General features: G+C 43.7%; 2 protein-coding genes across 3 annotated transcripts; one reads left to right on the top strand and one right to left on the bottom strand.

The window, feature by feature from the left end:
• Positions 1 to 8,905: 8,905 nt before the first annotated feature.
• On the bottom strand, positions 8,906 to 15,292 carry ino80b.S (INO80 complex subunit B S homeolog). Its single transcript, NM_001099883.1, is given in 5 exon segments — positions 8,906 to 10,230; positions 10,614 to 10,774; positions 11,897 to 12,012; positions 14,097 to 14,280; positions 15,250 to 15,292. Coding segments are annotated over 5 exon segments (966 nt in total). The 5' UTR covers positions 15,263 to 15,292; the 3' UTR covers positions 8,906 to 9,738.
• A 260-nt stretch (positions 15,293 to 15,552) lies between these two features.
• Positions 15,553 to 26,244, top strand: wbp1.S (WW domain binding protein 1 S homeolog). 2 transcript variants are annotated; one of them, NM_001193407.1, is given in 4 exon segments: positions 15,622 to 15,731; positions 22,792 to 22,894; positions 23,165 to 23,326; positions 23,813 to 24,655. In NM_001193407.1, coding segments are annotated over 4 exon segments (921 nt in total). In that variant the 5' UTR covers positions 15,622 to 15,680; the 3' UTR covers positions 24,418 to 24,655.
• The last annotated feature ends 290 nt before the right edge of the window (positions 26,245 to 26,534 follow it).

Genomic DNA, 26,534 nt, shown 5'->3' with positions numbered 1-26,534 from the left:
TCTTCAGTGTATACAATAGAGGAGTGTGAGTTCCCAGGCTCACTTTATAGCTGCACTAATGGCTCAGCTCAATCTGATCAATAAAGCTTTAATAAAAATGAATATAAACAAGGCTCCAGGGCCTGATGGCATACACCCCCGGGTTCTAAGAGAGCTTAGTTCAGTTTTAGACCAGCCCCTATTTCTGATTTTCTCAGATTCATTTTCATCTGGTATGGTGCCTATGGATTGGAGAGCAGAAATCAGCATGGCTTTATGAAGGATAGGTTATAATGTTACTAAGTTATAATGTTACTAAGTTATAATGTTACTAAGTTACAATGTTACTAAGTTATAATGTTACTATGTTATAATGTTACTAAGTTATAATGTTACTAAGTTATAATGTTACTAAGTTACAATGTTACTAAGTTATAATGTTACTATGTTATAATGTTACTAAGTTATAATGTTACTAAGTTATAATGTTACTAAGTTATAATGTTACTATGTTATAATGTTACTAAGTTATAATGTTACTATGTTATAATGTTACTAAGTTATAATGTTACTAAGTTATAATGTTACTATGTTATATGTTACTAAGTTATAATGTTACTATGTTATAATGTTACTAAGTTATAATGTTACTATGTTATAATGTTACTATGTTATAATGTTACTAAGTTATAATGTTACTAGGTTATAATGTTACTAAGTTATAATGTTACTAAGTTATAATGTTACTATGTTATAATGTTACTATGTTATAATGTTACTAAGTTATAATGTTACTATGTTATAATGTTACTAAGTTATAATGTTACTATGTTATAATGTTACTAAGTTATAATGTTACTATGTTATAATGTTACTAAGTTATAATGTTACTAAGTTGTAATGTTACTAAGTTATTATGTTACTATGTTATAATGTTACTATGTTATAATGTTACTAAGTTATAATGTTACTAAGTTATTATGTTACTATGTTATAATGTTACTATGTTATAATGTTACTATGTTATAATGTTAATAAGTTGTAATGTTACTAAGTTATTATGTTACTATGTTATAATGTTACTATGTTATAATGTTACTATGTTATAATGTTACTATGTTATAATGTTACTATGTTATAATGTTACTATGTTATAATGTTACTATGTTATAATGTTACTAAGTTATAATGTTACTATGTAAATCTCATGCAGGATGAGGGCACTTTACACAGAGATTTGACTGTTTTGCATAAAAAAGGGCACTTACTTATTGAATAGTCGTCATTATATATTTATGTGTCTCGCACTATTAATCCATTTTACAGCACATTCTCCCCCTGCCCTACTCATCAGCCTCCATTGCCCCCGACACCCTCACCCTAATATATTATATATAATAATACACCCTGTTTTATCCCATTCCCTTCACTATAACAAAGGAGCACGAGGAAGAACAATGGCAGGTCTGTTTGTACAGGTGAGAAGTGGCAGTTGGGAGGGGCCAGTGGAATTCACCTCCTCCCGTCGTCAGTTTCTAAGTGGATTTTCAGTGGATTTTCTAGGTGTTGAAACTTCAGAGAGAGAGCGGGGAGGGGGGTAGGTGTGTGTTATACAGAGAGAGGTGGGTATGTGAGCTCCCTGCCTATTAGTGTTGCTCCCAGTTCCCCCATATTACACATTATTGCCCCTGGTGCAGGAATTTGAGGTCCCCATAATGGAAAGTATTCTCTGGGGATTTTAAAGGACCTGCTGAAACTCGCACACATACCTCACACACGCCTAGCACTCCCATCCCATGATGCACAAACATGTATATACCATGTACAGTACTAATATACACACACACATGCCACACTCTATCCAGCAACCAATCAGGGCTCTGCTTTCATTTTCCTACTTACTAAAACTAACTGCCATGTTTGTCTTATAAACCCCATAATGTTGTTTGTCCAACAGATCTTTAGGGATCTCTGACTGTCTGTTTGTCCAACAGATCCTTAGGGATCTCTGACTGTCAGTTTGTCCAACAGATCTATAGGGATCTCTAACTGCCAGTTTGTCCAACAGATCTATAGGGATCTCTAACTGCCAGTTTGTCCAACAGATCTATAGGGATCTCTAACTACCAGTTTCTCCAACAGATCTATAGGGATCTAACTGTCAGTTTCTCCAACAGATCTATAGGGATCTCTAACTACCAGTTTCTCCAACAGATCTATAGAGATCTAACTGTCAGTTTCTCCAACAGATCTATAGGGATCTCTGACTGCCAGTTTGTCCAACAGATCTATAGGGATCTCTAAATGTCACTAGGAAGCACAGACTGTCATTTTGCCCAAAAGATCAAATCTTTAGAGATATCTGACTGTCAGTTTGTTTGAGGGATCAGATCTATAGGAAGTTCTACTGTGATTTTGTTTCTACGGTGTCACTGGTTTGTTAGGGCAGTTTTGCCCAGCCAAGCCCAAGTCCTAATATACCCAACAGTCCTGCCCAATTCATAATGCCCTGGCCTAATGCCCCTTCAGCTGCTGCTGGCTACAATCCTGTGGCAGCTTAATAACCTCACCTGTTCAGGTAATTAGGTACAGTCACATGCCTCCCCTTTAATGAGATACACTTATTAATCCTTGGCACTGATTGGCTGAGAAACTGCCCCACTGCCACTTCTCCTCTTCTGCTGCTGCCACAACAGAATTCAAACAATGGCTTGTCACCCTGTCTGTCTGTCTCACATCCCACTCACCCTGTCTGTCTGTCTCACATCTCACTCACCCTGTCTGTCTGTCTCACATCCCATTCACCCTGTCTGTCTGTCTCACATCCCATTCACCCTGTCTGTCTGTCTCACATCCCACTCACCCGTCTGTGTGTCTCACGTCCCACTCAACCATCTGTCTGTCTCACATCCCACTCACCCATCTGTCTCACATCCCACTCACCCATCTGTCTCACATCTCACTCACCCGTCTGTCTGTCTCACATCCTACTCACTAGTGTTGGGGCGCATATATTATCAGTGCTGGAGGAAGTGGGGTGAGTGCCAGGAACAGTTTGTGCCACACAACTCCCACATTTCTCCCAATGCCAAAAGGTGAGTGTTGTAACCAGATCCCGAGGGCCCAAGTTCCAACAAGCTCAGTGTTACTCATCACTCCCTGTCCCAAGGCATTGTGGGTATTAGTATGGCCTGAGGGCAACCATTCATCCAGCTGAAGTCTCAATGAGCAGAGTCAGTGGGTGCCCTTAGTGACCTGTGCCAGGGAGAGAACAGCCCTGGGTGAGACTTCCAGTTATTACCCCCACTGGGGCAGGATTTCTGGGGTACCAACCTCCCTGACAAACTCCAGGCCCAGGACACCTCCACTCAGTCATTCCAGGGGCCACAAGGGATGTTGGGAACAACTCTGATAACAGGAGCCCAGAAAAGTTCCCATTGCAGCGCTGGTTCCTCCTATGGAAGAACCTCACTCCAGAACTTGGGAGTGTGCCTTGACTTCCAACAGCTTGGCACATCTAGAACCCAGCATCTAGACCCCAGCACATAGACTCCAGCACCTAGAACCCAACACCTAGACTCCAGCACCTAGACTCCAGCAGATGATACTTCCTCATCTACTGGGTCTGCTGCTGGGAAGACTTGACTCTTCTGTCCTGCTAGTACCACGTCAGGATCTGCTGGCATCTACTGAACTCATTTTATGTTGCATGACATCATCGTGCTCTTATGACATTATCGTGCTGTCATGACATCATCATGCTCTTATGACTGTAAAAGCACTTACCTGAGGGGTGTCCATGAGCATGCTCCTTCTAAAGTGCCCTCTGCGGATCTCCATCTCCAGCGCTGAACAGCGGGCAATGGTCACCCTACTCCTGTGGTTCCGGCAGAACATATTTGGGAACAAATCCACTGCTCCCCAATAAATTGCTAAAGTTCCTCTCTTGCTGGAACAGATCCGTCTCAGTCCAGTGGGATCTTCACAATGGAAAGGCAGAGCCAATCAGCAGTAGGATGGGAGTTCCACTCCAGAACATAAAGGTGTCAGTAGCTGCTACTCAATATTGGGGTTCTGCTGGGTCGTACGGGTACCCCCTGTAGTTCAGCAGTCTCCTGTAGTTCAGCAGTCTCCTGTAGTTCAGCAGTCTCCTGTAGTTCAGCACTCTCCTGTAGTTCAGCAGTCTCCTGTAGTTCAGCAGTCTCCTGTAGTTCAGCACTCTCCTGTAGTTCAGCAGTCTCCTGTAGTTCAGCAGTCTCCTGTAGTTCAGCAGTCTCCTGTAGTTCAGCACTCTCCTGTAGTTCAGCAGTCTCCTGTAGTTCAGCAGTCTCCTGTAGTTCAGCAGTCTCCTGTAATGAGAGAAGTCACATATAAGGGCAGCGGTGCAATGACTCCCACGGTCTCCTGCAGTTTCAGCTCTGTCATTCCAACAAGTGTTAAGAGGTTAGTAATCCCAGCAGCCTCATAAACAACTCCCAGCAGCCTCATGTGACAGTAACAAAGAATGAAGAGAGAGAGAGAGAGAGTCACGTATGATTCCTGTTAAAGTTGTGATACAGACTGAACCGATTTCTTCCCACTAAACCTGCCCCGCCCACCGCCCTTTCTCCTCCTGTAGCCCCGCCCCCAGATCATTTTCTTCTGACTCATCTGCTCAAGTAGCCCCACCCCCATTCCCTAATCCCAGTCACCCCCTCCCTCTTATACCTGGGGGGGGGTATATAAGAGACAAGGAGGGAGGAGTTGGTAAATCAGTAGGTGGGGGGGGCCAGTTAGTATCAGTTATTAGGATTAGTCCCCGTGAGATACAGGAATAAATAAGAGGTACAGTCAGGGTGTGTCAGTATAAATGGCAGCACAGAAGGAATAGTTAGGGGAGTTGTAGTTGTACGTTACACCAGACATGTCCAAGGTGCGGCCCGGGGGCCAATTGCTGCCATTTTTCAAATTGACACGACCCTCAGCCTCCGTCATGAAATGAAGAATAATGAGGCCCCCCAGCACAATGAGATCAGGAATAACATAGCAGTAATATTAGTGATCTACCACTTGTGTGTCTGTGTGTCTGTGTGTCTGTACTGTGTCTGTGTGTCTGTACTGTGTCTGTGTGTCTGTACTGTGTCTGTGTGTCTGTACTGTGTCTGTGTGTCTGTACTGTGTCTGTACTGTGTCTGTGTGTCTGTACTGTGTCTGTGTGTCTGTGTGTCTGTGTGTCTGTGTGTCTGTACTGTGTCTGTGTGTCTGTACTGTGTCTGTGTGTCTGTACTGTGTCTGTGTGTCTGTACTGTGTCTGTGTCTGTGTGTCTGTACTGTGTCTATACTGTGTCTGTGTGTCTGTACTGTGTCTGTGTCTGTGTGTCTGTACTGTGTCTATACTGTGTCTGTGTGTCTGTACTGTGTCTGTGTGTCTGTACTGTGTCTGTGTGTCTGTACTGTGTCTGTACTGTGTCTGTACTGTGTCTGTACTGTGCAGACACACAGACACAGTACAGACACACAGACACAGTACAGACACACAGACACAGTACAGACACACAGACACAGTACAGACACACAGACACAGTACAGACACACAGACACACAGACACAGACACAGTACAGACACACAGACACAGTACAGACACGCAGACACACAGACACAGTATAGACACACAGACACAGTACAGACACACAGACACAGTACAGACACACAGACACAGTACAGACACACAGACACAGTACAGACACACAGACACAGTACAGACACACAGACACAGTACAGACACACAGACACAGTACAGACACACAGACACAGTACAGACACACAGACACAGTACAGACACACAGACACAGTACAGACACAGTATAGACCAAATGGCAGATCATTTCACTAATGTGCCCAAATATTACTGCTACGGCTACTCAATTCCTGTAATTTAATGTTAATGGAATGTTGGGTGAGTGGTTGGCCCCCACACATTTTCACCTCACCAAATCTGGCCCTCATTGCTAAAAGTTTGGGCACCCCTGCATTACAAAGTGTCAGTAGCTGATGTGGTCGGATCAGATCCAGCAGAAATAGAACAGGGACAGAACAATAAGCTGATTCCTATGTCAGTACAGACAGCAGAGCCTGGGGGAGACTTACCCTCCTCGGTGGAGCTTGAGCTGCTCTTTATAACTAACACTCACTGACTCACTGTCTCTATACAGGGCTATTACAGGAGCTACACTACACACCAACTTCACCTTCTTCATGGGGTCCCTGTACCCCAACTTCACTAAAGGGGTTGTACATTTTGAGCCTCACACTTCTGGGGCTTCTTCTCTCTAGGCTCAATGGAACTTCCACCCACATCAACTGCTGCAGCCAAACAGAAAGGAGCTCCCCCTGCAAAGCTCTGAGTTACACTGATATTCAGGAGATGGTCACTAACCTACGGACCAATCAACTGAGGATTTAAATAAATACTAATTATTTACATGGGTTTCACCCGGCAACAAGGGAATGAGGCACTGATAGGGGCATGAAGCCGTGGGGCCATTACACTTGTGGGTCCTAAACAGATTTGGAGGAGGAAACTTTAATAACTAGCTGCAAGCCTTTGCTTATTGGCCGTGACATCCCCCCAGCTATTTCAGCATATTATTATTGTACTAGAAGCAAATAAGGGTTCTGGGGGTGTAGTTCCTATATGAGGGATGATTTAGGCAAATGTTGGCCGTGCAGGATCACCTGACCTGGGAAATAAAGATGTAGATCTGCACTTCACACAAAGGACCCCAATGCTCCTGTCCCACAATTAATCTACTTGCAAATGGCAAGGGAACTATAGGGTTAAATATGAATGTCACTTTTGTGGGGGCAATCCCCCCATTATTCCTGCAAGTTCACCAGTCCCCAGAAATACTGTGGTTAGAGGCACAGTCACCAGTCAGGCTACAAGAGAGGCTTCCCTGGCTAAACTGTCACCCAAAGAAAGCGGCAGTTTATTGAAAGTGACTTTCACAAGGGTTTCTGGATTCTCTGTGATGAAACAAAATTCTCCAACATTAAAGCCAATAATATAAAGTCTGTTCAAGCCTGCGATTGTGTGAGAATAGAAGGAACTCGCACTGGGAAGGGCTCGACTCCCCACTTGCACCAGTGCTAATAAAGACTGGTACCCCATTTATCTTGCCCAATTAGCCTGTCAATCAGTGATGGAAGTGATAGAGAAGTCTGTTTAACATGACTCTTGTGATGAGTACATATGTACTGTCCATTGTGTGTTGTGTCACATGAAATCTGACCCTAAATGAAGGCCCTGTCTTAATGGGTTAAATAACTTTATACATTTCAATTATTATTATTATTTAACACATTAAGTCAGGTCCTTCATTTAAGGTCAGGTTTCATGTGACACCATGTGACCTGACTGAATCCAGACCCCTAGACTATTTACAACCCACCCTAATTCATTGTATTATCTCTACAATTCATCTCTATCTGTAACGTCCTCATTTATTACCCATGAATCCCTCTCACTGATCTAACTGAATATATACTGTGTCTTTCTACCTTTCATTTCTATTTTGCCTGATGAAGGGGCCTTGGTGCTCCCAAAGCTTGCAATCTATTTTTTTTGTTAGTCAATATAGGTATCACTTCTACACTACTTTTTGTTTGTTTTATTTATTTTTGCTACTGGCTAACACGCTACCACAGTGTTTGTTTTGTTGGTCCCAGTAACTCACAGCACAGGCAGAAAACACTGAACACTTGTAGTTGGCTAGTAAACTTGGCATCCCCCCAGCACAGGATAAATCAGTAGCCCTAATGACCACCAGCACATTCCTGGCCATAAAAACAGAATATTGGGGAATATCATTGTTCTTTCCCAACTCATTGACTGGATCAAGTGAAAGATGTTTGTGTTGAATGAGGGAACTAATATTTGTGTAACAGTGTTTGTGTGTTGTTTGGACTCCACCAACTTCCAACAACCTCTCCCACAATCCCAAATGCATTTCTTGCTTTTGCCTCACACCCCATGTCAGTTTTCTATTGGATTGGGGGGGGGGCATAACGGCAGTGCTGTTGGGGTGTTACTGGGGTGTTTGGGGGACATTGTCCCCCCATTTCAATGGCATTTGCTCTTGGGCATAAGGCAACATGACAAGTATTTGGAGTGAAACTGATCCATGATCCCTGGTATAAAGGGATAAATAGGCCCAACACCACAGTATGAGAAACCCACCCCCCCCCCATATCATGATGCTTGTGCCCCCGGTTTCACATTAGTGCTTGGGGGGTATCTGACAGACTGTCTGCAGCCCTTAGACCCCAAAAAACAATCTTGCTTGTTGCGCCATTTCTCTTTAGGCCAGTCAGTGTGTTCTTTGGCTAATTGTAAGCTCTTCAGCCCACATCTTTTTCACCAATGGGTTATTGCGGGGGCTTCTTGACAATAGTTTGGCCTCACACAGTCACTTCTAATTGTAACAGTATCACAGGGAACTTTACTCCTTCTTTCATCTTCCTGGAGCTGATCATTGGCTCAGTCTTTGCCATTTTGGCTATTCTTCTATCCATCTATCAGTCCTATTAAACAGTACTATTATAGATCGTCCAATTAGACAGCTCTATTAGATAGTTCTATTTAACAGTCCTACACAATTTTATTATAGATCGTCCAATTAGACAGTTCTATTAGATAGTTCTATTTAACAGTCCTATTACACAGTCCTAGACAATTCTATTAGACAGTTCTATTATAGACAGTCCTATTAGACAGTTGTAAAGACAGGCAAGGACTGTGGTTAAGAGAGCAGCAATGGTCTCATAATGGGGTCAAGTTAGAAAAGCTAAAACATGTGCAATGAATTGTCTCTTGCCTGGATATAAATAGAGACAATTGATGGTGTACAAGAGCAACACTCACTCAATGAGACACACACTCCTGTCCATATATTTCTATATATAATTGTGTAGAATGAGCACATTCAATTCATCATGTGATACAGAGCCGCTTATGAGCACAAAGCAGAGTGTTGGGAGTTCAGCAGATGGACATTGCCAGAAAGCCTGTCTGAATGGTTGCTCGGAATAGTTCTAGTTCAGCAACAGCCCCACAGAACACTGGCAGGGGATTGGTTGGGAATGGTATATGCACATCCACATATTTATACGGAAATACTGAAAGTTCACTCATTGTATATTCATTCTGAGTGGAAGGTACAGTAACCAATCAGCAGGTTGCACTTCCTGGTCACCCTCTGATTGGTTGCTACAGGTTACTGGGCAAACGTAGTGGGGTACAGTCTAATTTAGGGGGGCAGGGTAGGAGGCAGCCTTCTATTGAATGTATTATTCATTCATTTCTTCTCTTCCCACTCCATCCTGGCCACCTGGGTATGAAAGTACTATCTGGTAACTATGGCTAGATCCCCTAACAACCACAGAAGGAACCAACTTCAGGAAAAAGTCCAACTATCATGAGTGGATGATGGGCAATCTATGTGCCACCAATCTCTGACTGGTGCAAAGGAGGTTGGGTAATTATGTCTGGGCAGAGCACAAGTGAACTTACCTGAAGGGCAGAGAGCGGCGTTTCTTTCAAGTAAGAATTAGATGAGTCAATAAACAAGGGCACCGCCGCTGCCCATCCAGTGCCACAATACCCATGCTGTGCCCACACTCTGCTTGTGCTCTCTTCCCTCCACCTGATCGCTTAGTACAGGGGGCGGAGTCACTAGGTCTGTGAGGGCGGAGTCACTAGGTCTGTGTGGGAGGAGTCACTAGGTCTGTGTGGGGGGCTCTGGCAACTCCTGTGTGGAGCTCTGCAGGTTCTTGCGGTAACATTCCAGGCTACAAAGAGGGGTGCGGGTGTGAGAACAGGAGTACTTCTTGGGGTTACTGCAGCCGGGGACCCCACAGAGGGTGGGGGCGGGGAGCGCTGGGAGTGGCTGGGAGGGTGCAGGGGGGGGCACTCCTGTAGGAAAAGAGAGTGAAATGACATGAGCAGAGTCCTGGTAGCGGATCATGGGGCAGGGAGGCTGGCGGCCTCTTCTCTCTCGAGGAGCTTTAGCCCCCCGGGACTTGGAGGTCTTGGTGAGTCGCTCGATGGTCTGTTTCTTACTCTCCTCGGCTTTCTTAGCCGCCTGCAGCCTGCGCTTCCTCGCCTTCTCCTCCCGCTTCACCAGCATCTCCTCCGATAGTGGGGGGCATGGATAGGCGGCTGGGGGGAACAGCGGGAGGGACGGCATCTGCTGCTTCTGTAGGAGGGCTCTCTGTGGGGCAACAAATAAACATGATGACAAGAAGGAAAAGCACTTGCTTGCTCCCCCCTTCCTTTTCCCTCTGTCTGCAGCTTCCTCTTTCCCTGAGACCCCCTTCCTTTTCCCTCTGTCTGCAGCTTCCTCTTTCCCTGAGACCCCCTTCCTTTTCCCTCTGTCTGCAGCTTCCTCTTTCCCTGAGACCCCCTTCCTTTTCCCTCTGTCTGCAGCTTCCTCTTTCCCTGAGACCCCCTTCCTTTTCCCTCTGTCTGGAGCTTCCTCTCCCTTGGAGATCCCCTTCCTTTTCCCTCTGCCCTGGAGACAAAGGCAAAAGGAGGAAGAGGAATCTGCAGACAGAATATAAAGGAATATAAAAGCTGTATCTGTCATGGCCCCACCTGTCGTGCAGTTAATAGAGACTCATCAATCTCCCGCTTAAGGTCTCCATTGACATCGAGTTCCCCTCTCTCCAGAGCCTCCAGCCACTGACTCTCATCATCCTGCGGGGGCCCTGCAGCACCACTGGGGGAAGGCATGGGATCCAAGTTGCTGTCTTCATCTGAGAGGGAATAGAACCATCAGCTGAACTGATCCTCACTTCATCCACTTCATGCTCTCCTGCTACAATGGAGCTCTATCAATAGCTAAACAACATCTTGAATCTCCACTCTGTCCTCTAAACCACAGCGACTGTCACATTTAACCCCCTCCACCCATTAATAGAAGTGCCCATTAGACTGAGCATCCCATGTGAGAACAATCTCAGACTAATGTGCAGTCCACTCACTTATGCTTTGCACTCCTGCAACACTAGTTAAACTTCTAGTCTGATCAAAACCCACAAGCTGTTCCCTTGACCCCATTCCCTCTCGCCTCCTCCACCCAATCTCTGATCCACTCTCTCCTGCACTTACCCACCTATTCAATCTTTCACTCTCTACTGGTACCTTTCCATCATTATACAAACAAGCACTAATCACTCCTATCCTCAAATAACCTTCCCTTCATCCCAGCTCTCCCACTAACTATCGACCAGTTTCCCTTCTTCCATTGGGATCCACATTTTTCAGTCTTTTATCAACAAATTACTAGAAAGTCTTGTTTACAAACATCTTATCCATCATCTCACTCACAACTCCCTCCTCGACCCCCTGCAATCTGACTTCCACCCAACAACTGAAAGTGCACTCACCAAAGTAACCAATGATCTTCTACTGGCAAAGTCTACAGGTCACTATTCCATTCTAATCCTTCTAGATCTTCTTCTAGAACTCGAATGTCTCAATTGTACCCTAACCTTTAGTTGTAAACTAATCCTATTGTATCTGTAACCCTTGTTTGTTATTCACCATGTATAACTGAGGTAAAGCACCGCGTATCTTGTCAGCGATATATAAATAAATGATGATGATGAGATATAAACAGGATCCAGTTATCCATCCTGTTAGAGGCACAGCCATTGGGCAGTTGTGGAGTTGAGGGGCATCAGAAGGACAAGGGGAATGTACAGGACCAGAAGAAATCACATGACACTGCCATTGTACTACTTCATGCCATTCTGCTCCTGCCATCTGTGCCCATGTGCTGCTTTACATTTGCCCAATCCCAACAGCAGAGGGGCACAGTGAGAGGATCCAGTTATTGGGATGAAATAATGTGAATAAAGGTTCTATTTACTCACCCAGCCACGCACGGTACTGTTCTATGGGCACCCCCTCCACTGCCTCCTCCTCATCCTCACCCATTAGTGGTGATGGAGACTGACGAGCTTCTGCAATCACTGTAAATGTGGGGACACTGCGAGAGACAAAGGGGTCCAGCATTTTATTAGACACTTAAAGGAGAAGGAAAGGTAAAAACTAAGTAAGCCTTAACAGAAAGGTCCATCTAAATATACCAGTAAACCCCCAAAGTAATGTTGCTCTGAGTCCCCTGTCAAAAGAAACACTGCATTTCTTTCCTTCTATTGTGTACTCATGGGCTTCTGTATCAGACTAACTGTTTTCAGCTTAAATCTCATTGCCCTGGGCAAGAGCATGCTCAGTTTGCTCCTCTCCCCCCACCCCTCCCTTCTCTACTGTAATCTGAGCCCAGAGCAGGGAGAGACTCAGGCAGGAAGTGATGTCACACCATGTTAATACTGCAGCTCCTATCCTAAACAAACAGAGAGTTTCTAGAGCTTTTTACTCAGGTATGGTAAAACATTCTACAGAATAAATATAACATTCTAGCTTGCACTATTGCAGCTAATCTATTGGCAATAAAATGCCTCCGTAGCTTTCCTTCTCCTTTAAAGGACCAGTAACATCAAAAAATTTAATGGTTTTAAAGTAATAAAAATATAATGCAGTGTTGCCCTGCACTGGTAAAACGTATGTGTTTGCTTCAGAAACACTACTATAGTTTACATAACAAGCTGCTGTGTAGCCATGGGGGCAGCCATTCAAGCATAGGATACACAGTAGATAACAGATAAGTACTACTATAGTTTACATAACAAGCTGCTGTGTAGCCATGGGGGCAGCCATTCAAGCACAGGATACAGTAGATAACAGATAAGTATACTATAGTTTACATAACAAGCTGCTGTGTAGCCATGGGGGCAGCCATTCAAGCACAGGATACACAGTAGATAACAGATAAGTACTACTATAGTTTATATAAACAAACTGCTGTGTAGCCATGGGGGCAGCCATTCAAGCACAGGATACACAGTAGATAACAGATAAGTACTACAAGCTGCTGTGTAGCCATGGGGGCAGCCATTCAAGCACAGGATACACAGTAGATAACAGATAAGTACTACTATAGTTTATATAAACAAGCTGCTGTGTAGCAATGGGGGCAGCCATTCAAGCACAGGATACAGCATACAGAGATAACAGATAAGTACTACTATAGTTTATATAAACAAGCTGCTGTGTAGCATGGGGGCAGCCATTCAAGCACAGGATACACAGTAGATAACAGATAAGTACTACTATAGTTTATATAAACAAGCTGCTGTGTAGCCATGGGGGCAGTCATTCAAGCACATGATACACAGTAGACAGTAGATACACAGTAGATAACAGATAAGTACTACTATAGTTGATATAAACAAGCTGCTGTGTAGCCATGGGGACAGCCATTCAAGCACAGGATACACAGTAGATAACAGATAAGTACTACTATAGTTTATATAAACAAGCTGCTGTGTAGCCATGGGGGCAGCCATTCAAGGCACAGGATACACAGTAGATAACAGATAAGTACTACTATAGTTTATATAAACAAGCTGCTGTGTAGCCATGGGGGCAGCCATTCAAAGCACAGGATACACAGTAGATAACAGATAAGTACTACTATAGTTTATATAAACAAGCTGCTGTGTAGCCATGGGGGCAGCCATTCAAGCACAGGATACACAGTAGATAACAGATAAGTACTACTATAGTTTATATAAACAAGCTGCTGTGTAGCAATGGGGGCAGCCATTCAAGCACAGGATACACAGTAGATAACAGATAAGTACTACTATAGTTGATATAAACAAGCTGCTGTGTAGCAATGGGGGCAGCCATTCAAAGGAGAAAGGCTCAGGTTACACAACAGATAAGCTCTGTAGAACATAATTGTGGTATCTGTTATCCACTATTTATCCTGTACCATATGGCCTTTTTCAAATTCTACCATTGCTACACAGCTGCTTGTTTACATGAACTATAGTAGTGTTTCTGAAGCAAATAGATTTTTAGACAGTTTTACTAATGCAAGACAACATTAAATGATATTTTATTACTTTAAAACACTTTCCTAGTTTGGTGTTACTGTTGCTTTAAGTCTTACACCTGACAGTGGGAGGAGCACGAGGGGTGGATATTACGGTTATAAAGACTTACCTTTTGGTGCCCAGGACCTGCCCCCCTAGTTTGATCTTTAGCTTGAGTTGAGGTTTGGCTTGTGCTTTTGGGGTGCTTTCAGGCCAGAGCCCCGGAGTCCTCCCATCTTGGTGATGTTTCTTCTTGTGTTTCTTGTGCTTTTTGTGTTTCTTCTTGTGAATCCCGTGAGCCGCATCGTCTGTCTCTGCGGAGAGAAGAGTGAGTGAATGAGTCGCACCCACATCATGGGGGTCCCTGCACCCCACTGAGTCTCGGGGCACCCACATAGTATCAGCGTGGGGATGATTGGGGGGTGAAGATGTCAATGACACACGTACAATATATAATACACAATATAAAATTTACAATATATAATACACAATATACAATACACACTATTCAATGCACAATATATAATATAAAATATTCAATATACCATATTCAATATACCATATATATTAGACAATATACAATATACAAAAGCCATGAATATCTTGTAAATTATATCCTTATAAATGGTGAGTTCTGATGTCATCAGTTATAAACGGTGAGTAGTGATGTCATTTCTGTCACATGACTCACTGAAACGTGTGTATTATAATAAATAAAGTACCCCCAGTTGTAAAATATGAGGATATTAGAAGTTACCTCGGAGTTCCATGACCTGTATAAAAACACTCGGCCTTCGGCCTCGTACTTTTATATGGTCATGAAACTCCTGGGTGACTTATAATATCCTTATAATTTACAAGAGGGGGTACTTTATTCACTATATTTAATAGACACAATAGACAATACAGAAGTGTAAGTATGAGGGGTGAGAGCTGTGTATAATGGGAGTGTACAAGTGTAGATAAGTGTCAGTATAATATACACAGGGATATTCTGAGACAATTTGCAATTGGTTTTCATGTTTTGTTATTTAGCTTTTTATTCAGCAACTCTCCAGTTTGTAGTTCCAGTAGTCTGGTTGCTAGGGTCTCAATTCCCCTAGTAACCATGCTCGTTTGACGAATTGAAGGGACAGAGACAAGTAATGGATGGGTGACCGGGGTCGCCGACCCCCAGAGCGGTGACACAGGAGAAGAGGAAAGGTGTAAGTAGAGGCAAAGAGAAATGAAGAGAAGTAAAAAAAAAAACGTGAGCCAGAGAGACTCCCCAATAAGCCACTTACCCTGCCCCTCCATTTCTCTCCGGCTCTCACTGTTACTCGTGTCTCTCTCACCTACTTCCGGGCGAAAGTTTCCGCCCACCTCGTGCCCTGATTGGATGCTGGCTTCTACTCGCACACGATTGGCTGACGGTTAGTCCCGTATCGCGAGGTGGCTGACTCCGTTCCGGAACAATTCGTTATATAAACACGAGGTCAAGTTTACCATTTTTATCCTGCCCCTTCTATCAACCAATAAAGTTGTAGCGCCCGTATGGAACTAGCCAATGCCGCATCACTAGCTCTATGTCCTCAATTATAATTGGCTAAGAGCTGGCTAGGGGGTGTGGTAACATCTGTTGCTGGCCGAGAAGCAGGAAGACTAGGGAAGATGGCGGCTGGGGAGCCGGTGGTGCGGCCCTGGGAGAGGAGCGGCTCAAGGACGTGGTGAGAGGATGGACAACAGCGGGGGATTATGGGAAAGGAAGGAGGACTCGGGGCGCCTGGTGAGTGGAGGAAGTGTAGGGTGAGAAATGGAAGGAGAGCCGAGTGTAGTGACTGATAAACTAGAGATATTGTCTCTGAGAGGCGCCTCCCTGCGCTCTACCAACTTCTACTGACTGAGGGGGGTGTCACGTGACTACTGTATACTGGGTTATACCATTATCCTGTGCTACGGGGGAGCCATTCCTATACCCGCCCTGTATTCACTTACTGGAACATTATTGTCTGTCTTATTGTGGCCCCAATAGTCCCCCCCGTGTTGTGAGTTCCAGCCGGACACGTGACTCACTGCGGCTGAGATCTGCTGTCTGTCTGTGTGTATATATATATATATGTGTGTGTGTATATATATATATGTGTATATATTGTGCCCCCGGCTGTCACTGCTTATCTACCTCATACACTCACCTGTGGGACCTGCTGCCATTGGGGAGTCACGTGTGCTGCTCATACATCTCTTCTGTCTGTGTCTGTCTGTGTCTGACTGTCTGTGTCTGACTGTCTGTGTCTGACTGTCTGTGTCTGACTGTCTGTGTCTGTCTGACTGTCTGTGTCTGACTGTCTGTGACTGTCTGTGTCTGTGTCTGACTGTCTGTGTCTGACTGTCTGTGTCTGACTGTCTGTGACTGTCTGTCTGTGTCTGACTGTCTGTCTGTGTCTGTCTGTCTGACTGTCTGTGTCTGACTGTCTGTGTCTGACTGTCTGTCTGTGTCTGACTGTCTGTGTCTGACTGTCTGTGACTGTCTGTCTGTGTCTGACTGTCTGTCTGTCTGTGTCTGTCTGACTGTCTGTGTCTGACTGTCTGTGTCTGACTGTCTGTGTCTGACTGTCTGTGACTGTCTGTCTGTGTCTGACTGTCTGTCTGTGTCTGTCTGTCTGTGTCTGTCTGACTGTCTGTGTCTGACTGTCTGTGTCTGACTGTCTGTGTCTGACTGTCTGTGTCTGACTGTCTGTGTCTGTCTGTCTGTGTCTGTCTGACTGTCTGTGTCTGACTGTCTGTGTCTGACTGTCTGTGACTGTCTGTCTGTGTCTGACTGTCTGTCTGTGACTGTCTGTCTGTGTCTGACTGTCTGTGTCTGTCTGTCTGTGTCTGTCTGACTGTCTGTGTCTGACTGTCTGTGTCTGACTGTCTGTGTCTGACTGTCTGTGTCTGACTGTCTGTGTCTGACTGTCTGTGTCTGTCTGTCTGTGTCTGTCTGTCTGTCTGTCTGTGTCTGACTGTCTGTCTGTGTCTGACTGTCTGTCTGTGTCTGACTGTCTGTCTGTGTCTGACTGTCTGTCTGTGTCTGACTGACTGTCTGTGTCTGACTGTCTGTGTCTGACTGTCTGTGTCTGACTGTCTGTGACTGTCTGTGTCTGTGTCTGACTGTCTGTGTCTGACTGTCTGTGACTGTCTGTCTGTGTCTGACTGTCTGTGTCTGACTGTCTGTGTCTGACTGTCTGTCTGTGTCTGTCTGTCTGTGTCTGTGTCTGACTGTCTGTGTCTGACTGTCTGTGACTGTCTGTCTGTGTCTGACTGTCTGTCTGTGTCTGTCTGTCTGTGTCTGTCTGACTGTCTGTGTCTGACTGTCTGTGTCTGACTGTCTGTGTCTGACTGTCTGTGTCTGACTGTCTGTGTCTGACTGTCTGTGTCTGACTGTCTGTGTCTGACTGTCTGTGTCTGTCTGTCTGTGTCTGTCTGACTGTCTGTGACTGTCTGTCTGTGTCTGACTGTCTGTCTGTGTCTGTCTGACTGTCTGTGTCTGACTGTCTGTGTCTGACTGTCTGTGTCTGACTGTCTGTGTCTGTCTGTCTGTGTCTGTCTGTGTCTGACTGTCTGTCTGTGTCTGACTGTCTGTCTGTGTCTGACTGTCTGTCTGTGTCTGACTGTCTGTCTGTGTCTGACTGACTGTCTGTGTCTGACTGACTGTCTGTGTCTGACTGACTGTCTGTGTCTGACTGTCTGTGACTGTCTGTCTGTCTGTGTGACTGTCTGTGTCTGACTGTCTGTCTGTGTCTGACTGTCTGTCTGTGTGTGACTGTCTGTGTCTGACTGTCTGTGACTGTCTGTCTGTCTGTGTGACTGTCTGTGTCTGACTGTCTGTCTGTGTCTGACTGTCTGTGTCTGACTGTCTGTGTCTGACTGTCTGTGTCTGACTGTCTGTGTCTGTCTGTCTGTCTGTCTGTGTCTGACTGTCTGTCTGTGTCTGACTGACTGTCTGTGTCTGACTGACTGTCTGTGTCTGACTGTCTGTGACTGTCTGTCTGTCTGTGTGACTGTCTGTGTCTGACTGTCTGTCTGTGTCTGACTGTCTGTCTGTGTGTGACTGTCTGTGTCTGACTGTCTGTGACTGTCTGTCTGTCTGTGTGACTGTCTGTGTCTGTCTGACTGTCTGTGTCTGACTGTCTGTGTCTGACTGTCTGTGTCTGACTGTCTGTGTCTGACTGTCTCTGTCTGTCTGTCTGTCTGTGTCTGACTGTCTGTCTGTGTCTGACTGTCTGTCTGTGTCTGACTGACTGTCTGTGTCTGACTGACTGTCTGTGTCTGACTGTCTGTGTCTGACTGTCTGTGTCTGACTGTCTGTGTCTGACTGTCTGTGTCTGACTGTCTGTGTCTGACTGTCTGTGTCTGTCTGTCTGTGTCTGTCTGTCTGTGTCTGACTGTCTGTCTGTGTCTGACTGTCTGTCTGTGTCTGACTGTCTGTCTGTGTCTGACTGACTGTCTGTGTCTGACTGTCTGTGTCTGACTGTCTGTGTCTGACTGTCTGTGTCTGACTGTCTGTGTCTGACTGTCTGTGTCTGACTGTCTGTGTCTGACTGTCTGTGACTGTCTGTGTCTGTGTCTGACTGTCTGTGTCTGACTGTCTGTGTCTGACTGTCTGTGACTGTCTGTCTGTGTCTGACTGTCTGTGACTGTCTGTCTGTGTCTGACTGTCTGTCTGTGTCTGTCTGTCTGACTGTCTGTGTCTGACTGTCTGTGTCTGACTGTCTGTCTGTGTCTGACTGTCTGTGTCTGACTGTCTGTGACTGTCTGTCTGTGTCTGTCTGTCTGTGTCTGTCTGACTGTCTGTGTCTGACTGTCTGTGTCTGACTGTCTGTGTCTGACTGTCTGTGTCTGACTGTCTGTGTCTGACTGTCTGTGTCTGTCTGTGTCTGTCTGACTGTCTGTGTCTGACTGTCTGTGTCTGACTGTCTGTGACTGTCTGACTGTCTGTCTGACTGTCTGTGTCTGACTGTCTGTGTCTGACTGTCTGTGTCTGACTGTCTGTGTCTGACTGTCTGTGTCTGACTGTCTGTGTCTGTCTGTGTCTGACTGTCTGTCTGTGTCTGACTGTCTGTCTGTGTCTGACTGTCTGTCTGTGTCTGACTGACTGTCTGTGTCTGACTGACTGTCTGTGTCTGACTGACTGTCTGTGTCTGACTGTCTGTGACTGTCTGTCTGTCTGTGTGACTGTCTGTGTCTGACTGTCTGTCTGTGTCTGACTGTCTGTCTGTGTGTGACTGTCTGTGTCTGACTGTCTGTGACTCTGTCTGTCTGTGTGACTGTCTGTGTCTGACTGTCTGTCTGTGTCTGACTGTCTGTCTGTGTGTGACTGTCTGTGTCTGACTGTCTGTCTGTGTCTGACTGTCTGTCTGTGTCTGACTGTCTGTGTCTGACTGTCTGTGTCTGGCTGTCTGTCTGTGTCTGTCTGTCTGTGTCTGACTGTCTGTCTGTGTCTGACTGTCTGTGTGTGACTGACTGTCTGTGTGTGACTGTGTCTGACTGTCTGTGTGTCTGACTGTCTGTGTGTGACTGTCTGTGACTGTGTCTGACTGTCTGTGTGTGACTGTGTGTGATTATCTGTGACTGTCTGTGTCTGTCTGTGTGTGACTGTCTGTGTGTGTGACTGTCTGTCTGTGTCTGACTGTGTGTGACTGTCTGTGTGTGACTGTCTGTGACTGTGTGTGATTGTCTGTGACTGTCTGTCTGTGACTGTCTGTCTGTGTCTGACTGTCTGTGTGTGTCTGACTGTCTGTGACTGTCTGTCTGTGTCTGACTGTCTGTGTCTGACTGTCTGTCTGTGTCTGACTGTCTGTGTCTGACTGTCTGTCTGTGTCTGACTGTCTGTCTTTGTCTGACTGTCTGTCTTTGTCTGACTGTCTGTCTGTGTCTGACTGTCTGTCTGTGTCTGACTGTCTGTCTTTGTCTGACTGTCTGTGTGTGACTGTCTGTGTGTGACTGCTCAACTGATGATTCCCTCTCATTATTCCCCTGTGTGTATCACTGTGTAACACTTCTACTACTAACTACCATCTCTCACTATTACTCACATGTCTAACCCTGTCCACTTCTACTTACTCTCCTACTCCTCCCCCGTCACTTACCTGCTCTCTACTCACATCCACTCACTGACTGCACTTCCCTCTCCTCATTCTAAATATATAAGGGGGATATGATCACTATATATAAATATATAAGGGGATATGATCACTATATATAAATATATAAGGGGATATGATCACTATATATAAATATATAAGGGGATATGATCACTATATATAAATATATAAGGGGATATGATCACTATATATAAATATATAAGGGGATATGATCACTATATATAAATATATAAGGGGATATGATCACTATATATAAATATATAAGGGGATATGATCACTATATATAAATATATAGGGGATATGATCACTATATAAATATATAAGGGGATATGATCACTATATATAAATATAATAAGGGGGATATGATCACTATATATAAATATATAAGGGGGATATGATCACTATATATAAAATATATAAGGGGGATATGATCACTATATATAAATATATAAGGGGGATATGATCACTATATATAAATATATAAGGGGGATATGATCACTATATATAAATATATAAGGGGAATATGATCACATATATAAATATATAAGGGGAATATGATCACGATATATAAATATATAAGGGGAATATGATCACTATATATAAATATATAAGGGGGATATGATCACTATATATATATATATAAATATATAAGGGGGGTATGATCACTATATATAAATATATAAGGGGGTATGATCACTATATATAAATATATAAGGGGGATATGATCACTATATATAAATATATAAGGGGGATATGATCACTATATATAAATATATAAGGGGGTATGATCACTATATATAAATATATAAGGGGGATATGATCACTATATATAAATATATAAGGGGGGTATGATCACTATATATAAATATATAAGGGGGATATGATCACTATATATAAATATATAAGGGGGTATGATCACTATATATAAATATATAAGGGGGATATGATCACTATATATAAATATATAAGGGGGATATGATCACTATATATAAATATATAAGGGGGATATGATCACTATATATAAATATATAAGGGGATATGATCACTATATATAAATAAGGGATGAATATATATAAGGGGATATGATCACTATATATAAATATATAAGGGGGATATGATCACTATATATAAATATATAAGGGGGGTATGATCACTATATATAAATATATAAGGGGGATGTGATCACTATATAAATATATAAGGGGGATGTGATCACTATATATAAATATATAAGGGGAATGTGATCACTATATATAAATATATAAGGGGAATGTGATCACTATATATAAATATATAAGGGGAATGTGATCACTATATAAATATATAAGGGGGATGTGATCACTATATATAAATATATAAGGGGATGTGATCACTATATATAAATATATAAGGGGATGTGATCACTATATATAAATATATATAAGGGGATGTGATCACTATATATAAATATATAAGGGGGATGTGATCACTATATATAAATATATAAGGGGATATGATCACTATATATAAATATATAAGGGGATGTGATCACTATATATAAATATATAAGGGGATGTGATCACTATATATAAATATATAAGGGGGATATGATCACTATATATAAATATATAAGGGGGATATGATCCACTATATATAAATATATAAGGGGATATGATCACTATATATAAATATATAAGGGGATATGATCACTATATATAAATATATAAGGGGATATGATCACTATATATAAATATATAAGGGGGATATGATCACTATATATAAATATATAAGGTGATGATCACTAATACAAGCAGGGGATATGATCACTATATATAAATATATAAGGGGATATGATCACTATATATAAATATATAAGGGGATATGATCACTATGTATAAATATATAAGGGACAATAAAGAAATATAAATATATGGAGGACCATAGAATAAAACACAAGATACATTGTGATATAACAGTGTTTCATACAGGGATGTGTTTATATTATAAGAGAATTATTTGCCTTTTATGACTTGGGCAGGAGTAGAGCTCAGGGCTGAAGCTGATGTTGGTATTTGTACATTCAGCTACTAATAATGTGGGACGATCAGTTAGAGACATAATAATAAAGTATAATAATAATTGTGTTGTCCTCCCTACGTATTACCCTGTGTGTAGTGCGACATACAGCTAAACCTCCTCACACTCCAATAAAGAGACGGAGAACTGAAGTCTGTCCATTTTACTGGATAACAAAGGGGAATAAGATGTGAAACTGTACCAAATAACAGAGAATGGAGTAAATGGATTGCAATGAGCAATGTAATATAAACGTATAGGAGTACAGAGTGCAATGTAAAGCGCAAATGTCTGGTGATTTGGTGCAACGTTGAGTCTATTTACCAGCGATGCGACAGTGAGGAGACAATGGAACTGTATCCTTCTTCTACACCATGACTTGTAAAATGGACTCTTGCCTCCCACAATCCATTGCACTAGGTCACATGGTGGAAGTACGGTAACCAGATAGGTTCAAATGCACTGCTGTAACTGGCCTTATGGAGTGCTGGATATATATCTGAAATAGCCACCAGAGGGAGTTCACAGCAAGTGAGTCGTGACGTATCATAGCATGGTGGAAGCTTGTACTGGAGCCATAACAATAATGTATAATAATAATAATAATGAATCCAAGGAGTAATACTGGGTCCCTCTGTCTCTCATCAGGCTCAGGAGCAGTGCCCTGGGGTGAACAGCCGACCCTATGTGTGTGAGACGGGTCACTGCTGTGGGGAGACCGGCTGCTGCACCTACTACTATGAGCTGTGGTGTGAGTATAATATATACTAGGATACCCTCTGAGTAGCACTGACTGTCAGGGACTAGAAAGCTAGAGTGGCTGAGGGTGGCAGGGAATGGAAGGCTAGAGTGCCAAATAACAATACAGTTCTATTTCCCTATATCTACTAATTTTAGATTTATGGGGAGCTTCAAATGACACCCCCCCAATATAAAGCCCCCATGCTCTTCCATGGAGCCCTGCAGTCCCCTAGACATGTGGCAGTTTTTGCTGCAAACTGACAGTTGTACTTCCTGACAGGGTTCTGGTTTCTATGGAGCGTCCTGATCCTTCTGAGCTGCTGTTGTGCCTACCGACACCGCCGTGCAAAACTGCACCTGCAGCACCAGCAGAGACAGAGGGAGATCAACCTGATCACTTACCAACGTGCCTCACACTACTCACCCTCTACACTGGATCTCAGTAAGTACTTACAGTCTGTATGTACAACCCATTCACTTACTACACTACACAGCGTGAGATCAACCTGATCACTTACCAACGTGCCTCTCACTACTCACCCTCTACACTGGATCTCAGTAAGTCCTTACAGTCTGTATGTACAACCCATTCACTTACTACACTACACAGCGTATGATCAACCTGATCACTTACCTCTCACTACTCACCCTCTACACTGGATCTCAGTAAGTCAGTCTGTATATACAACCCATTCACTTACTACACTACACAGCGTATGATCAACCTGATCACTTACCAACGTGCCTCTCACTACTCACCCTCTACACTGGATCTCAGTAAGTCAGTCTATATGTACAACACATTCACTTACTACACAATGTAGCCGCGCTGGGAGGGGACAGTGATTGGGTTTATTTTGTCGGGAGACAAAATTGGGATGTGGAGACTTGTTCCATTGGTTGACGCCTTCATATTTTCCACCTACAGGAGTGTTGGCATCTTTTAAGCTCCCGGCTTATGAGGAAGTTGCGTGCCGTCCCACAACCCCTCCACCTCCATACAGCTCCATCCTCAACCCATTTGGACCGCCTTCTTCCCCACCCCCATCACTGGAGGACACAGCCTCCCCTAGTACGGAGCCCTCCAGCTGTTGCTCTTGTAACTCAGACTGTGAGACTTCAGGCAGTAGCTCGTCCTTCTCTCTGCAGGTCACAGATGAGACCGGGGCGAGCCAGGGAAGCACGGCCAGTTGGGAGGAGAGTCCGGAGGAGGAGGAGCAGGGGGCCATTGGCAGGGGGGCTGCCTTCTCTTCCTATGTGGACTTGTTTGAGGGAGGCAGCCATATCTTCTGGGCCATTGAGGAGGAAGAGGAGGAGGATGATGATGAGGAGGAAGAAGAGCGTTACAGACGGCGGAGGCTGACGGGGGACTCTGGGATAGAGGTGTGCCGCTGTCAGATAGTGGGAGAGGAAGAGGAAAGGAGCGACCCACATGACAGTCCTGGGTGCGCAGAGAGAAATAAAACAGAGGGTGGGGAGTCTCCATTAGAGAAGGACGAGGTAGAGGCAGACTCACCTGTGCAGCCCGTATGAACAGATCAGGAGAAATCTAAGGATAGAAGGTGCACACCCAGGAGATAATGTGAGGTGCTAATCTAAATGAGGCTCCCCCTACAAGTCTTCAAGGTTATAACGGACAAAAAATCAAAAGAAGGATTGCACACTCTAGCTCAAACAAAGTTTTATTACATCAAAAAATGTTACAAAAATAGTAGCAAAACAAATTAGCCCAACGCGTTTTGATCAAAGAATGGTCTTCCTCAGGGGAAAACAAAATGAAAAATTAAAAGAAAAAAGCAGAACGATTGTAAGGTCCAAGCAGGTTTTATACCTTCCTTAGTATTGTATCCTTTCATTGACATTCATGATCCGGTATCTGACGTCATTTCCGCTTCCTCCAAGAGCTGAAGGTGCGGAGCAATGTATTGTGGGCGATGATCTGGAACGTATATGCCTTCCACCGTACTCCCTGTTGTGACAATCGCTTGTGCTTGCTGTTATATTCAATCTGAATCAAGAAGAGTTACAGTATGCAATATTCCTTTGTGCTTGGAATTTCCATATGCTTTAATAAATATAAACCAACAAAGGGTGACCGTGATGTGGTACCCTAGGCATCAAATGAGGCACATGTATATGCAGCAATGTTAAACAATTACACAATAAATGAACAGGCATGCACAACAATGTACACAATGGAGACACAGGAAAAGTACAATAAATTATAGGGTTATTATATAAATATAAAAAAATCTCATTCATAGGAACTTACGTCCGGCCGTCCTTAAAAGGGTGTTAAAGTCAATAGTGAAAATGTTGCAAAGAAAAGTTAAACTTCCACCTAAACTAAACGTGGTGGGTATTGAGAAGTCCTATGGCGTAGTCTGAGGCTGAGCAATCAATGGCTTATCATCTGGTCTGCAGAAAGCAAGATAACATATCAGCAAGACCTGTAGGTGGAACAGTATTCAAACAAAATATCCTTTCTGCTTCCTTCTCGAGTAATAATGTTTGTTTTTATCAACCCTCCAGCAGAGGAAAAGACCTGATCAGTGCCCGTTAGGAGCAGCGAGGAGATATTATGATTGTTCCTTTCAGTGTTGTAACAATGGAGTTGTTTCCTTACTAATCTCCTCCAAAATCTTTTACTTTCTGAATCGTTTTCCCTGTGTAATATAACGCCACAAAGGTGTATTGGCATGTAATCCTCTGTTTAACATTCAACCTCTGTAAAGGCTGTGGAGAGGCAAAAGATTCTTCAACCACATCAGGAGTATTTCCCCTCTCCCGAAACCTGTCAGCCATAGATTGTAAAGAATCGTCCAATTCATGTGGGTCTGATATGTTTGACCCTGGTCAATTGGGAATAGGGTACAACTTTAATTGGTGATAAAGGAGCTAAAGTGTGCCATCCTTCTTTTGATTATTTTTTAAACAGAGCAGGAGAATTGCAGGAAAATGATCCAATTGCAGTTTCACCAAGGAAACATCTGATGTACAGAGGGGACCAACCAGAAGCCATTTCTCTCACCCTGTCACTTAATGTCTCTCCCACGCATCTCTCAGCTGGTCATTGGACAGCAGGGTGAAGAGATGAGGGAGTTGTACCCCACTAGGGGAATGGATGGGTAAGGAGCAAGAATATGGAGCCATGGTCCTGCGCAGTCTGTCTCTCATGTCAGAGATGATAGAGACTTGGGTCCATGGAGTCCCTAATTGAACCACAAATGTGTCTATGAACTGGCACAACCCATCAATCCCCTGTGTCATTCCATCTTGGGGGATATTTAGAACTAGAGGTGTCTGTTAGTGATGGGCTGTTATGTCCTAAACTACTAATAAAGGCTTTTTAAATAAGAAGATTACTCTGTTGTGCTGTTCTAAACGTTCCTAGTCAGTAGGCCCTGGCATATGCACCAGACATCGGTAGTCTTCAGCCATGATTTGTAGCACCAGACATCGGTACTCTTCAGCCATTATTAGTAGCACCAGCTTTCTGTACTCTTCAGCCATGATTAGTTGCACCAGACATCGTACTCTTCAGCCATGATTAGTAGCACCTGGTATGAGTAGTTTTCAGCCATCATTAGTAACACCAGGCATCAGTAGTTCAGCCATGATTAGTAGCACCAGGCATCGGTACTCTTCAG

Source organism: Xenopus laevis, chromosome 1S (genome assembly GCF_017654675.1).
Source record: "Xenopus laevis strain J_2021 chromosome 1S, Xenopus_laevis_v10.1, whole genome shotgun sequence".
In the NCBI taxonomy this organism is placed as follows: Eukaryota; Metazoa; Chordata; class Amphibia; order Anura; family Pipidae; genus Xenopus; species Xenopus laevis.
Note: the sequence above shows the minus strand (reverse complement) of the source record. Positions and strands in the feature narration are given on the sequence as shown.

Bases quoted from the DNA above. Each gene is read 5' to 3' on its own strand.
- wbp1.S (XM_041575500.1), top strand. From the start codon at position 15,701: ATGGGAAAGGAAGGAGGACTCGGGGCGCCTG. The intron at 15,732-23,164 runs GTGAGTGGAGGA...ACTTCCTGACAG, and splicing joins AGGAGGACTCGGGGCGCCTG to GGTTCTGGTTTCTATGGAGC. The intron at 23,327-23,812 runs GTAAGTACTTAC...TTCCACCTACAG, and splicing joins ACCCTCTACACTGGATCTCA to GAGTGTTGGCATCTTTTAAG.